The sequence below is a fragment of the Pseudophryne corroboree genome, chromosome 7 (genome assembly GCF_028390025.1).
Source record: "Pseudophryne corroboree isolate aPseCor3 chromosome 7, aPseCor3.hap2, whole genome shotgun sequence".
Taxonomy (NCBI): domain Eukaryota; kingdom Metazoa; phylum Chordata; class Amphibia; order Anura; family Myobatrachidae; genus Pseudophryne; species Pseudophryne corroboree.
Genome location: NC_086450.1, coordinates 99417524 through 99433530, shown reverse-complemented (window position 1 = coordinate 99433530; position 16007 = coordinate 99417524). Strand labels below are relative to the sequence as shown.

The window sequence follows — 16007 nt, the reverse complement described above, 5'->3', positions numbered from 1 at the left end:
GGCCTGGCTCTGCCTAATTTTCAGATGTATTACTACGTTGCCCAGTTGACTCATATTAGTGTGTGGGCGCAAGATTCTGGGGTTAACTCCTTACACTGTGAGTTTATTCGCTGTTACTTTCCTCACCTCTCTCCTGTGCAGGTGCTACTGAGTGGGAGCATAGCTCGGTTTCTTCCCCCTATTGTTTTCCAGGCATTAAAGATATGGCAGGCCCTGAGAGTCCTCTTGGGATACGATGGTCTGGACCCTGATACCCCCCTTTGGTACTCTAACTGGCTCCCTGAATTACATGCGCTTGAGGGGCGGGAGGTATGGGCCCCTAGATCCTTGGTTTCTATCTCCCAACTTTACCTAGATGGAGTACTCAAATCCTTCCAGCAACTGAAAGATGAGTTTGGGTTACCCAATTCCTATTTTTTCAGATACCTCCAGCTTCGTCACGCCCTCCAGTCCCAGTTTGCTGAGTCCCCCCCACGAATCCTCCCATTTCCCATCAAGACCTTTGTGGCTACTTTGGGTCGAGCTAAGATGGTCTCCTGTGCGTATGGATATTTACTTGCCAGGCTCCATACGGACCCTCTGACACGTCTCCGTGGAAGATGGGAGGAGGATATGGGTTTAATAACTGAGGAGGACTGGGCCCTTGCTCTGGAATACCCTGCAAAAGTAACCAAATCTCTTAGATATCAGCAGATTCAATTCTTCATTTTACACAGAACGTATATGACTCCGGCTAGGCTGGCTACTTTCGATACGGGCGGATCTGGCCTATGTCCTAAATGCGGGGGGGAGATGGGAACATTTTGGCATCTAGTGTGGGATTGCCTGAGGTTGAGGGTGTTCTGGTTGGGGGTCAGGTCAATTCTGGAGAGTACGGGTGTGACTGGCGAACTGCTTACCCCTCAATTCTGTATTCTGGGGATGGGATGCTCTTCTTCTCTGTCTGTTTCAATGGGTCTCTATGCTGGCAGTGTATGTGCCTTGGCTAAGGTTTGCATTGCGAGGCTATGGATGGCCCCTAGAGCCCCCTTGGTTTCTGCGCTTAAGACCCTAATTAATGATACAATAATTAAGGAAAGATATATATATATGAAACAAAACGCATCACCCAAATTTGAAAGGGTCTGGTCTCCATGGCTTGACTCCCCCCATTCTCACCCGATCCCGCAACTATAGAGGGCACTGAAATGCTAACTTAACAAATATTTACTGCTTAGTGACGTAGTTGAGATGCTTGGCGGCTGAGCCCTGCGGAATCGCCTGCTTAACCGCATGATTACTGTGGTCCGGAATTAGAATACCCTTTCTCACCTTGCTTCGGGTTTGTTCTTTTTTTTTTTTGTTTTCTCTTTTGATTTTATGTTTCTTATGGGTTAGTTTAAGGGCGTAAATATAAAAATGTATGAGGATTTATATTTATGGCTATGGATCTTGCAGACCCAAATAATCTGTACAGCAGGAAATTATGTGTAATTCCCTTATGCCATGTTCTGATATCCCTCAGCTGTGAATTTCCCTCAATCTTGGGGTTCCTCCTTGAGCTGATGGATTTAATGTTGTGATATTGTGATGCTCTGCAATGTCTGTACCTTATTCTCCAGTTTGCTGAATAAAAATTACTTTATTAAAAAAAAAAAAAGGTGGAACTTAGAAACCGCCTTAGGAAGATATCCAGATTTGGTTCTGAGAAATGCTCTATCTGGATGAAAAATCAGAAAAGGAGGGCAACATAATAACACCCCTAAATCTGAGACTCTTCTAGCTGAAGCAATAGCCAGTAGAAAGAGAACCTTAGCTGTCAACCATTTAAGATCCACTTGATTTAGTGGTTCAAATGGGGCAACTTGAAACACCTTTAGGACTAAATTTAGATCCCAAGGAGCTGTAGGAGGAACAAAAGGAGGTTGGATGTGAAGCATTCCTTGGAAAAAAAGTGCGAACATCCTGCAGGTCAGCAATTTTCTTTTGAAACCATACAGTCAATGCTGACACCTGAACTCTCAAGGAAGCCACGGTTCTGGTATGAATGGTCGACCATGTTAAGGTCGACATTCATTAGGTCAACCACTATTGGTCAACATAGACATGGTCGACATGGACTAATAGTTGACACATGAAAATGGTCGACACGGGACAGGTCGACACATGAAATGGTCGACACAGGACAGGTCGACACTTGAAAAAGTCAACATGGATTTTTTAAACTGTTTTTGGCGTCATTTTTTCTGTAACATTACCAGGAACCCCAATTAGTGTACCGTGTCTCCTTGCATGGCGAGCGCTCGGCACAGGTTACCGTTCCCAATCGTAGTCCACGTGGATGGTAAAGTATGCAAAAGTTAAAAATCTATTTTATTTTTACAAAAAAGCCATGTTGACCTTATGTCCATGTCAATGTCGACCAATAGTGGTCGAAATAATGACTGTCGACCTTAACATGGTCGACCATCCAAACTGATACCGGAAGCCACCCGTAGACCTTTGTCCATTCCTGCCTGAAGGAATGCTAGGACTCTGGAAACCTAGGGTCAATCTTCCTGGCACTGCACCATTGAATGTAAGCATGCCATATTCGGTAATAAATGGTTTCCTTGCTCTAAGCATTGTTTGAATTACCTGTTGCAAAAATCCTTTTGCTTTCAGGATGGAAGTCTCAAGAGCCACGCCGTCAAAGACAGCCGATCCAGGTGCTTGTAATAACAAGGACCCTGAGACAGTAGATCTGGACGTTGAGGGAGTATCCACCGACAGCCTCTGCAGATCTGTGTACCAATGTCTTCTGAGCCATGCTGGAGCTATTAGTATCACAGCACCCTTTCCATGTATGACTTTTCGAATCACTCTAGGCAACAGGGCGATTGGTGGAAACACGTAGGCCAGACGAAAGTCCTACCTCACGGACAAAGCATCCACGAAGGTCGCTTTGGGATCCCTTGTCCTTGACCCGTATGCGGGAACTTTGTTGTTCTGATGGGAAGCCATGAGGTCTATCTCTGGCAGCCACCACTTGTTTACCAGCATCTGGAAGACCTCTGGGTGTAAAGCCCATTCGTTTGCATGAATGGTGTGTCGACTGAGAAAATCCGCTTCTCAGTTTAGGACTCCCGGAAAAAACACTGCGAACAAGGCCGGATGATGAAGTTCTGCCCACCTTAACGAGCAGCTTACCTCCTTCATTGCTTTTTGGCTGCGAGTTCCTCCCTGATGATTGAGGTATACTACTGCCATTGCATTGTCCAAGCGAATCTGAACTGGTTTTCCTTGAAGTATGCCCTTTGCCTGAGTGAGTGCCATATATATGGCCCGAAGTTCCAATATATTTATCGGCAGGCAACTTTCTCATTGGTCCACTGCACCTGGAAGCAACACTTTTCTGACACTGCCCCTCAGCCCTGAAGACTGGCGTCCGTTGTCAGAACCTCCCACTGAGATCCAAAAGGGTCGCCTTTTGTCCAGATGGGATGTCTGTAGCCATCAGGCTAATGATCTCCTTTTTTCAAGAGGAAGGATCTGATGTAGTCCATTCCATCTGGAAAGAATCAGACGTTGAAGTGGCCTCGAGTGGAATGGAGCATATTCCACCATGTTGAATGTTGACACCATAGACCCCATCACTCGAATTGCTGCATTAATGGATACTCTTCGACTGTGTAGTAGCTCCTGAATCCTTGTATGTATTGTGAATATTTTGGTAGAAAAACTCTGAAGCCTGGAATTCAATACAGCCCTCAGGTGTGTCATGCAGTGTGACGGAATCAGGGATGACTTCGCCCAATTTATGAGCCAGCCGTGGCTTTGTAAACAGGCTTTCGTCAACTGCAGATGGACCTGGAGAGTATACTGGAAATGAGCCAGGATTAACAGGTTGTCAAGGTATGGGAAAATTCTTATCCCCCGACGACGGGGATAAGCCGCCATCACCACCATCATTTTGGTGAACATTCTTGGAGCTGTAGTCAGTCCAAATGGTAGGGTCTGAAACTGAAAATGTTGCCGGAGAATAGCAAACCTGAGACAGCATTGATGGAACGGTACTACAGGTACATGCAGGTAAGCATCCTGGATATCTAGGGATACCATAAAATCCCCCGGCTCCATGGCCAAGATAATGGAACGTAAAGTCTCCATATGAAAACAAGGCACCCAAATGTATCTGTTCAGAACTTTGAGATTGAGGATGGGCCTGTATGACCCATTCGGTTTCTGTACTAGAAACAGGTTGGAATAGAAACCCTGTCCCTGCTGCGCCAGAGGGATCGGTACTATCACCCCTAATTGTAGCAACTTCTGAACTGCCTCCTGTAAAGCCCTGGCCTTCGTTTCCACAGAATATGGGCTGGTACAGAAAAATCTTTGCAGAGGGTGTTTCTTGAAGGCAAACGCATAACCGCGAGATACCGCTTCTTGCACCCAGGCATCTGGACTGATGCCAGGTCTGTGCAAATAAAAGTCGTCGGCCTCCAACCCTGGGGTCCCCCAGGTGGAGGCCCGTGCCATCAGGCTGATGGCTTATCTTCTGGTTTGGAAGCAGGCCTTCTGGTAGACCAATGCTTTTTGGTCTTTTCAGACTTATCCGATTGGGATAACCCTTATCCGATTGCCGTAACCCTTTCCTTTCGCTTTTCCTTGGGTCCAAAAGGACCGAAAAGCTGGAAAGCTAGGTTTAGACTTGTAGGTAGAAGGAAACTTCACTTTCTTAGAGTCTGCTACTGACTCCAGAATATTGTTTAACTCCTTACCAAACAGAATATCTCCAGCAAAAGGCAAGGACTCTAGTACCTTTTTGGACTCTTGAGTCAGCCTTCCATGTACGTAGTCAGACCGCTCTGCGTGCTGCTACTGCTGAGGCTTATGCCTGAGAAGCTACTATACCCATATCCAAGGCTGCTTCTTCCACAAAGACAGCTGCTTGTTCAATATGTGAGATATGGGACTTCTGATCTCTAGACGCCAATGAAAGGACGTCTTCCAATGCATCAAGCCAGGCCCTTACTGCTTTCGCATCCAGGCTGAAGCCATGGCCGGCCTAACAACTGCCCCCGACAAGGAAAAACAGTTTTTAGAAAACCATCTATCTTTCTATCTGTTACATCATTTAATAATGTTGAAGGCAGAGGTAATGTAGATTTATGCACCAACCAAATGATATGCGTATCTACTTTTGGAGCAACCTCCCTTTTCAAACAATCGCCAGCTGGAAGAGGATAATGAGAATGCAATTTTTTTCGGAATTCTGAACTTTTTGCTGGGTGTGACCCATGCCTCTTGCATGATTTCCGTCAGCTGTTCTGACTCTGGAAATTCAGATCTGACTGTTTTGGGACATGTAAACACATGTGCATTGAATTTTAACAAAGGCTCTGCTACCCCCTCTAAGGATAGAATGGTTTTCATAGCATTAATTAGCTCAGGTACATCTACTGAGCTGGAACCTTCATCCTCCTCTTTGTATGTAGACCCAGAATGCGAGGAACCATCCTCATGCTCTGAAGTGTCCCCTTCTGAAACATGTGTAGACTGTGAAGATGTTGTTTCAGGTGTGTGTGATTTACTTCTCACAGGCCTTTTAGTCTATTTTTGTTGAAAGGCTACAGATTCCTGGACTGGATGTGTTAAGACCCAGGGGGAATGTTGCATATAAGGGTTAACGGGGTAACCTATCCCTGGTATGGGTGCTGGCATTATCCGCTCAGCTATACTGGATAATGTTTGTGCAAATGAAGACCATGGCGGTTCTGATTGAACCTGTGCCTGCCTTGGATTAATAAGGAGGCTTTGGTGAAAGCTACAGTATAAAAGTTTGCACATAATCCATTTTGTACCAGATCTTGGGGGGATAACCCTGATTTGCATGACAAACATGGTATCAGTGTCTGTGCTGCTGTGGAGAGTGTATCCTCCTCAACCTTGCCTCTTTTAGACATGGTAAACAAATCACACACCTGAATGGTGTTTACTACACAATTTGTGACCGTATTCACTTTAAGCTGGCTAAAGTGATATACAATCCGATCCCTCCCTGCCTTGCACCAGCAATGAGGATCGGTATATACAAAGACCGCAGAACTGACAGAAATATTGTATAGTATAGTATAGTATAGTATAGTATAGTATAGTAAAAGGTCAGCAGCCGCACTAGCAATCAGTCACAAGTTATACAATAGTATAATAAGCAATATGAGCATATATTCAAATACAGATACATTTCAGGTATGAAGGAAAAACAAAAATTACTGCATTACCTTATATAAGACTTTTAATATATTCAGTCGCAAAGTGAAAGAAGCAGCAGTAACAGTTCATCAGACTCATATGCATCAGGCACTTATCCAACTACTCATATCCCAATGGTAGGTAGAGACTTAGGGGTAATTCAGATCTGATCGCAGCAGCAAATTTGTTAGCTAATGGGCAAAACCATGTGCACTGCAGGTGGGTTAGATATAACATTTGCAGAGAGTTAGATTTGGGAGGGTTATATTGTTTCTGTGCAGGGTAAATAATGGCTTCTTTATTCTTAAACTGCAATTTAGATTTCAGTTTGAACACACCCCACTCAAATCTAACTCTCTCTGCACATGTTATATCTGGACCCCCTGCAGTGCACATGGTTTTTACCAACAGCTAATAAATTTGCTACTGCGATCAGATCTGAATTAGGCCCCTAGTGCTGTATCACCTGCCTCAGGAGAGCGGGATACAGGGAGACTTAACCCAGCTTCCAGAATCAATCAATGCGCTATCAAACGCTGAATGGATCCAGATGCAAATAGTGAACACAGACGTCTCAGTGAACACACGTTATCAGTGAACACAGACGCCTATGCTGCGACTGGGTCAGTTAAATATCTAGCGTCTCAGATGGAAGCAGGAAATCAGTTAATGGCGGGAAACACTGAGGAAACTGGTCATGAACCGGGGAGATGGGAGACCAGGGGAGCGTCTTTCTCCCCACTGCGAAAATCAACCGCAGGGATCGCGGACTCCCACTAACCCCTGGAGCCTATGATTCCTGAGGCCTATCGCTGGTGCACAGAGTTGGCAGCCGCGTCAACGACTGTTCGGTAGTGTACTCCCGAAAACAGTGCGGCTGTGTCTTGCATCTTACCCGCTAAGCGGAACCGATGCCTTACCTTCTCCCCGTGCTCCGGCCCCAGCATGGTAACGTCAGCTGGACTTGCTAGTACATCCACACAGACGCCCGCCGAAACAGCACTGTACACGTGGGTAAGCGTTGTCGCGACCCGGTGGAGAGTTTTAAAGTGGCTCTTTCTAAGGTGCGTAAAAGACGCTTTTTAGAAAGATCGCTAAAAAAAATAAGTCTATAAAAATAAAAAGCTTATGGCTGCAAAAATACAGCAGCCCCATGACCGTGGTTCGGCTCCTGCCCACCAAACAAAAAACTGAATTGCCTGAGCCAGGAGGCGGGGATATAGGAGACTGGCCCATTGCATTCTGGGAGGCCGATAGCTTTTGAATGATCGGTGACATTCCGCTAGCTCATATTCCAATGTATATCCTGTGGATACTACTGTGGACCCTGCATTAGAAATGATAGTTAGGAGCTGGTTGGCTGGTTCTTTATCTCCATTCAAGGCTTAGTAAATAAGCCCTATAAATAAACTTCACCTGGGCGACCCCATTGCAGAGCCCCCTGTGCCAGCTTCTGCGCACGCCTATGATGCTCATGCAAAGATTTTCTTTACTGGACTCCATGGAAAACTTCTTATCAAACGTACACACCAGTTTTCACCTAATTATGCCCTCCTTTCCCCATCTCACAGCTGTATAATGATATAACTACAATACAGGCTTAAGTGCATGTGAAGAGGTTTGTGGAGCAATCTCTCTGTTAATATGGACCCCCAGTGTTACACCAGGGAACCTTTGAACCATACTCTGCATGAAATCAAACTCTATGGGCTAAATTCAAATGTTATTGATGCAGACAGCCGAACGGAAATATTCAAATATAGCTCTGTTCGGGCGTGATCGGCTGCCGGCGTCTACATTTCAGCTTGCACCCGCCAAGGGTGGCGAGCTGAAATGTGTGAAAAGTGATCCGCTTGGGTGCCCAAACGGCACTTTTCCCGATCGCGCCTAATAGTTTAGTTGGGTTTAGCCGCTTTACGTGGCTAAACCAGACACTAATGTGCGCGATCAGCATGATAGGGGGCATAAAATGAATATCGCACCCTGCGATCTCCCGTCACTTTAGACGGGAGATCAGGGGCGATAACATTTGAATTCCTCCCTGTGAACAATCCAGCATAAATGGACCTAAGGTGCCTCTTTAGACAAATATTAATTTTCACAAATATAGGCCCAGGTGAATTTAGCCACCGACAGAAGGTTTAATAAATGTCCCTGAAAATCTGCTAAATGGAGATGCTGCCCATAGTAACCAATCCGATTCTAGCTCTAGGACATTCTATAAAATTACAGCTAATCTGATTGGTTGCTGTGGGCAACAGCTCTACTTTTCCTTTTAAGAAGGTTTGATAAATCTCCACCAATTTGTTTGTAATGCCAATAAAGTATACTACGGCCATGTCTTACAGAATGTGGCAAGCAAGAGCTAGAACGTAAACACAGGGCCCAGGGGGGAATTCAATTAGGTGCGATCTGTTTTCATGGTGAATTCGCATAGCGAATTGCATTTGCAATCCAATTCCAAACTCACATTGCTTTGTCAAGAGTTTTTTTGTGAGCATCCCCCTGAGGGTGTGAAAGACAGGGAAAATCATCATTGTAATGTCACAATGTCAGGACTTGCTTCAGAACCTCTTGCCAACACCCCCTTATGACAATTTTTTAGCTTCATTGGGTCAATAATTACATACCATGTTTGGTGTCTAAAAAAAAATAAAAAAAATAATGGCATTAGTTATTACTGTGAAAATGTTTAGTTTATGCACCCCAAATTTAATTAATTAATGAACCTTTCAACAGCAAAAAAATAGCTTTTGATCATTTTTAAACTTTCTTTAAACAAATTAAAGTAGCACAAATTGACCTGAAAGCTTTTTTTTTCTTTTGCATTTTTTGTTTAATTACTTTGTAATTAAATAAAATTCATAAGCTTTTTAAAAATGCTTTACTTAAAAAAAAATACATAGAAGAAATATACAAATCACATTGGTCACATTTTAAAAGTGTCCAGTACTTTCCTTATACTCACTAACAGCCTTCTATATGATTCTGCTAATGAAGTGGTCACTTTTTTGGAGTTCAGGAAAGTCTCTCCACTTTTTCATGCACTTCTCCCAGATCGTATTTAGTAGAAAACTTGCACCCACTAGCGAATAATGCCGCAAACAGGCATTTCTAATTGGCGCACATGTTTCTCGGGTGCACGTGTTCATGTGAAATCTGCAAATTTCATTAAAAACTCACATTCACAGACTTGCACTAAACTGGATTCACCCCACAATGGGCCTAATTCAGAGTTGATCGCAGCAGCAAATTTGTTAGCAGTTGGGCAAAACCATTTGCACTGCAGGGGGGGGGGCAGATATAACATGTGCAGAGAGAGTTAGATTTGGGTGGGGTGTGTTCAAACTGAAATCTAAATTGCAGTGTAAAAATAAAGCAGCCAGTACTTACCCTGCACAGAAACAATATAACCCACCCAAATCTAACTCTCTCTGCACATGTTATATCTGCCTCCCCTGCAGTGCACATGGGAGGTAATTCAGAGTTGATTGCATCAGCAAATTTGTTAGCAGTTGGGCAAAACCATGTGCACTTGCAGGTGTAAATTACCGAGTTGTATAAAATAACAGGCGTGTTTGACCGATGGTGGTATTCATTCGTATTTTTTTCTTTGCCTTCAAAAAAAATACGAATGCCCTCATCACTGCCGAGATTTGTGTTTAGTAAATTCCCGAGATGACACTTTGAAGAAAAAACACCAACTCGGTCAAAATCGGGACTTTAGTAAATATACCCCCACATCGGGATCCCGAACGTAAGGATCGTGACCAGCACCCCATTTATATGTAGTGGTCCTTCACATATAAAACAGTTACAAAATGAAAGACAGATCTCTAAAGCTCAGTTATCTCAGTAATAAATGGGATTTAGAATACAAGGTATATAATGTACCCAGTAGGGGACACTAAAAGCAGCTTATACAATAGCCTTCGAGATGTAGGCTCTGGTGAGAATCCAGTGAGTCTGTTTGTACTTTTTAAAGTGGCAATCATTTGAAAGGGAAAACCTACCCGTTTTTGCTTACTGCCGCTTTAAAACTACGTACAGACTCGCCGGAATCACACAGGCTATTTAATAAGCCCCCATGCGTTATTTTTAAAAAGGAAACGGGAATAGTACAGACAGATTGGCAAGAATTTATTTTTAATTACCCCCTAGGGGATGTTTTCCAATATTATAGAACTGTATCTATCTAAAAGCAGCTCTAGGAGAATAAAAGAAAAGAAAGAAACAAAAAAAACTCAATGTATATGTTTAATTGTTGTTCCAATGAAATAATCATCCTCCACAGGAAGTGGACTTTGTTAGTTCGTTTCCTGTTATAAAACAACCAACTTGACATGTTGCATTAATCTAAATTGGAACCTGTAAACACAGAAAAGCTCCTTAGAAGGATTCCATATTTACTGCTATGTCACAGTAGATATCCCTGTACCCAGAGGATATAACTGTTCTGTTTGTAGTGAACACGAAGCACTGCTTGCTGTTACAAACTGCTTTACTTGCGTAACTTTTACCTTCCCCAATAACGGCTGCGTGGAGCATGGAAGGGGAACAATGAGTGGGAATAAGATTTCTCCCTGACTGATGTGTCTCTGTTGGTGGGCTAGTGACGTTCAGTGTTGTGACATTCACCAGCCCGGAGCGACAGGTTGTGAGCAATTCCAAAATAAGTAAGAACCCAACTTCCTGAACATCTGTGCAGAACACTTCTGTTCCATAGAACAGGCCTGCCAGGTATGTCCGATTTCTGCACCAGTGTGACTTGTACAATATTAGCTTTACTGCTGCTCTCTTTATTTCCTTATTGTTTTTCTCAGAAGCGGACAAATATCAAACACATTACTACAAAATGTATTAACTAAAATATGGTTTCCACTCTAAAAGGCATTTTCTGTACAAAGGAATCTATGTACTAACATATTTACATCCAAACTGTGGTTTGCTTGGTAAGTCGCCACCTACCTGTCTTTGGATTTCAGCTAAGTTGTAAGGCAGTGCTCCTTCCTCTAGGGGAGCTGTTCGCTCAATATCTGCCAAAGTTAGACGTCTGAAAACAATAGATAAATATTAAAACAAATAGTATCTTTGCTAAACACACATGCACTACGCACTAGTAAAAACATTAAGGATTAAAAAGTACCTGTCGGTTACAGCGTCTGGAGGCAGCCACTTTGTGGGATGAAACAATATAAAGTCTATCAATTCCCTAGCAACTAGCAACATAATTGCACAAACTATTGTTCATTAAAACCAAGAAATGTTACATTAATTTTCAGGACAACATGGCCACTAGGGGCAGTGTTCCACTAATTGTCTTGACAAGAGGCGGGTTGTAATGGAGTTTGGCGGCCGTGTGGAACGTCGGCCAAACTCGGACATTTTTTTAAAGAGGCAGCCATGTACAGGGCATGGTTTAGCCTTGTACATAATTGCCCCTTTAAAAAAAAAGTCTGAGTTCGTCCGGCATCCCGCACGACTGCCGAACTTGGACTTCATTACATCTTAGCCATAGAATGATGCCATAACTTCAAACAGCACATGACCACTAGGGGCACTGTTCCACTGATTGTCTTTGTAAAGCCAAGCAATGATACCATAATTTCCAGCAGTATGTGGCCACTAGGGGCAGTGTTCCACTGAAGGGCTTGGTAAAGACAAGCAATAATACCACAATCTCCAGGAGATTACGGCCACCATGGCCAATGTTCAAATGGATATTTTTCTCAGATGGACTGTGGTCACTTAAGTTAGTGGACCAAAGTGAAGTAAATAGATGAAATATAGCGACACATACAGATGTAAGGAAATGAAATGCTAAAGACTGGTCACCTTCACATACCACTACCATTGCAATACACACTAGAATAAGAACAAGTTAGATGTATGGGCCTCATATCATATAAAGATGTTCTAACACCAGGGGTTCCCAAAATGTGGTCCTAAAGGCACCCTAACAGTCTAGGTGTATAGTACATCCATGGCTCAGTAGAGATGGTTAAACCAAATTGACTGAATTAAGTCACCTGTGGCCAAGCATGGATGTGCTTAAAGCATGGACTGTTAGGGTGCCTTGAGGACCGCGTTACGGAACCCTCTGTCTTGCACCACAATCTTCTTGTCCTTGATGGTTACCTATCTGCTCTTTGTGCTATTGGGAACCTTGCTCCTTCCATTAACCTCTTAATCTGTTCCTTACCTCTCATCTAGATTCCCCTCCACATATCATAGCACTTCTCCTGCGCACGCTTACACAAATACTGCAACCCACAAGTCTGATCTCTAAAATGTTCCGTGCATCTTGGAGAGAACTGAATTGCGCCTTCGAAAAAGACAGCTACTGTACCCATAATACTTACCCTGTAGCATTGTATAGATCTGCAAGCTGGAACAGGATGTCAATTTCCAGTGGAGTAATCTGTCCAAATTTGTTTGCAGAACTAGCAAATTCCTCTGCAAGAACACAGTAGAAACACCTAAGTTACAGCATAACCACAATTTTGCTGTGCCCTGCATAATTTAATAATTTATTCATCTTCGTACAAGCATATTCAAAGGGCCGGATTCAAATTATATTGCACCCGCTATCTCCCGTCTAACGTGACGGGAGATAGAGGGGCGATATGCAAATGTGCCCGGTTATCACGCTCATTACAGTCTGGTTTAGAGCACGTCAAGCTCGTAAACCAGACTTAAGTAATGGGCGTGTTCGTGAAGAGACCAGTTTGGGTGCCCAAACGTTTCTTCACACGCATTTCAGCTCACTACCTCCGGGGGTAGCGAGCTGAAATTAAGTTATCGCGCCCGTCGGCAGTAACATTAGAATACCGCCAGGGGGCGCGATAGGGGGCAGGAGGGAATTACAAACATTTGAATCTGCCCAGAGTGTCCTGTGGCTCACCTCAATTCCATCAAACATCTTTTGGTGCTCAGCACCACAGAAATGACATGGCAGCTGGTACATGAATATTTACGCTGCCTTAATGTTACTTATTAAATGCTTCTGCCTACCAAGTATGGTTACAGAGAAAATGGGCAAAGTGATGATGCGCTCCCTCCTGCGCAGTAGTTGCTGTGCCACCTGCGTCATGTACCCTTCACACTCCAAGCTACACCCTTTACACTATACAGGTCAGCTCCAAAAAGGCCAGAACATGGGCATGAGTTATAAAACAAGGATCTGGAGTACAAGCTATGGAACTGAAGAAAAAACCCACCACCAAAGCTCTAATAACACGCTACACAACTTTGCATAAAAAAGAAAGAGAAAAATCATAACTAGGTACCTTTGGTGACTTCCAAGTCACGTCTTGAGCCCGCTAAAGTGCTGTATATCTTTCGTACAAGCTCCATATTATTCAGCAAAGAGTTGAAAGCATTGAAGTAGGAGAAGCTGACTTGATGGGAGATGGTTCCCCCAGCAGCCTACAAAAAACAAGGAATTAGTGTCTTAGAAAGTGGGACCATTTATATTGTTGCATGGAGGGGTGTTTAAGAAGATATAAGGGGCCATGATCAGCACCTCCCATGCCTGTTGCAGATCCTGCCATAATACATAATGAAAAATGACGCATGCACAGAAGATGGCAAATACTCTGGCACAATGCTGGCGCCATCCTTTCAAAAACATCACAGGAAAGATTGTGCTGCTGCATGGTCACACTGGAAAATCTGTTGGGTGAAACGTGTGCAGTGTGGGGCCTCACTTCACTTGTGGGCCCATTTGCAACGCACACCCGGCACCCATTACAGATACTGTACATCACTATTACTTGAGACAATAATGGCCCTTTGTCATCAATACATACAGAAGTTATTTAGCTCTTTCTTAAAAAACAGCAGTGAATCAACCTGTAAACTTGTATCGACCCTTTTTATTTTTATGACCAGAACACCCCTTTTCCACCAAAAACCTGTGTCTGACCGGGGTTTTTGGACACAGTTCCCACCCCATTTACACTGTACCTTGGATTCGGGTTATTCTTGGGTCGGCCCCATTTACAGTGAACACAGGTCTGCCCCCTTCATCCAAAGCCAATCAGCAGCTTTTAAGCATAAGCTGGGTCGAGTCATTTACACTGCACTGTTACCCGGGTCAGACCCTGATCGCTATAAGGTCGGATTCCCAGGTCACTTGACCTGGGTTATTTTTCAAGGACAATTTTCCACCAAGCCATGACCCAGGCAGACCTGGCAATAGCCCAAGTTATGGCAGCAGTGAAAAAGGGATATCATTTGTAGATTAATGGTTTACAGAACACTCATATTCAATTATAGATGCACTGTTATGTAATGTATACAGCACAGATATTTGTACACTATTTAAATAAGCTGCTCAAAGGCCGCAATTACATTTCAGTTTTAAAAACAATCATAGTTTATCAATTTAAGCTTGCACTAGATAAGATTGAGCCAGTTTACCTATAATAGAATCCAACAGAACATGGCCAAAAAGGGTAAAACCTACTTGAACAGAGGTGGGCGAATTTCTTGAACTGGTTTGTCAAAATAAGTCAATTTGAACATCATGCTTGTGGTGAATGTAATGGCATGGAACTAAAAACTAACTATTGGTGGTGGCCCTTACAAATTGAGAACTTTTTGGTTGTTTCCCGATCTGACAAAGCTTCCAACTGATGCCACACCCCTCTCTTGACAATAGGCCATGCCCTAAATCTATTGTGTTTTGAGGGAGTTATTACAAGTCAATAAGTTGGGCAGAAGAACTTCAAATGCAGTTGCAAGACATTATAGTGAAATGGTGAAGGGTAGAGAAACAATGGGATCTTTACTGAATCATCTATCACCATCCTATAAAATAAGAAAAGTTCTATTTTATGAATTCATCCTGTAATATTTACATTAGACAAAAAGAAAAAGAAAAAGTTATCGAAATCTACATAAAGACAGATATACAGACAGAGTTCCGTTTTAGTTATGTGTAACAAATACCTAATAATATTAAAACATAACCATACATAAACATAACGGTTAGCATGACTGGGTTCCTTTCAGTTCCCATAAACTCCTCTCTGTGTCTTCAATATGACCAACAGAACTTTCAATGAATAAAGTAAGCAGTGCAAGTGAATGAACAAAACAGTAGCCCATCCAATACAGGTCCTTGATACACCTGTACTGATTGATTGATTGATTGATTGATTGATTTACTTAATAAAAAAACTCAAAATAAAATCTGAGAATGCGAACCGACTATTACTGGCAGAGCAGAGTACATAAGGGAATACAGTGGTTATGGTAGTTGGAGAATGGGGAGATGAGACATACAGGATGAACATACCACCGTGTCCTATAAACAGTGACTTTATATTTTTGTAGTTTTTCCTATTTTGTGTTACCTTTTTATTCACCATCCTTTTTTAAGTGTCAATAGCATTGCTTTGATGAGTTTGCTTTTTACATTTTGTACACACAGATACTGAGCAAAGTCGTTACTTACAGAGACCAGATTTTCTTCAACAAATGGAGTAAGCATGTGTGACCGTATAGTAACCATAATATCGTGGAAATCCAGGGCAGAAATAATGCCACTTTTATTTTTGTCCTTCTGTGCAAATGCTTGTCGGGCATGCTCTTGCTGCAGCTCCTGAAATCCAGATTAAGATTCAACAGTTTATAGCTTTTACAGTATATTATTTATTTTACACAAGTTTCACCCTACCAAGATGCACTGTCAGTTCAGGGTCAGATGACCAATGGGGCAGATGGGACTACAGCTATAGACCCCTCACATAAAAACAGGTCCGTCATCGTGGCAGCATGACGATGAT

The 16007-nt window shown here is 43.0% G+C and overlaps 1 protein-coding gene across 1 annotated transcript in view; it reads right to left on the bottom strand.

Annotated features, from left to right (window-relative positions):
- The window catches only part of SLC25A12 (solute carrier family 25 member 12), a 273342-nt gene that overhangs the window by 116954 nt on the left and 140381 nt on the right, over positions 1-16007 (bottom strand). The window contains exons 6-9 of the mRNA XM_063933471.1: positions 15677-15823; positions 13503-13641; positions 12576-12669; positions 11182-11266 (exon numbers count right to left, since the gene is read on the bottom strand). Coding sequence (XP_063789541.1) covers positions 11182-11266; positions 12576-12669; positions 13503-13641; positions 15677-15823 — 465 coding nt within the window. The remainder of the gene's footprint in view (positions 1-11181; positions 11267-12575; positions 12670-13502; positions 13642-15676; positions 15824-16007) is intronic.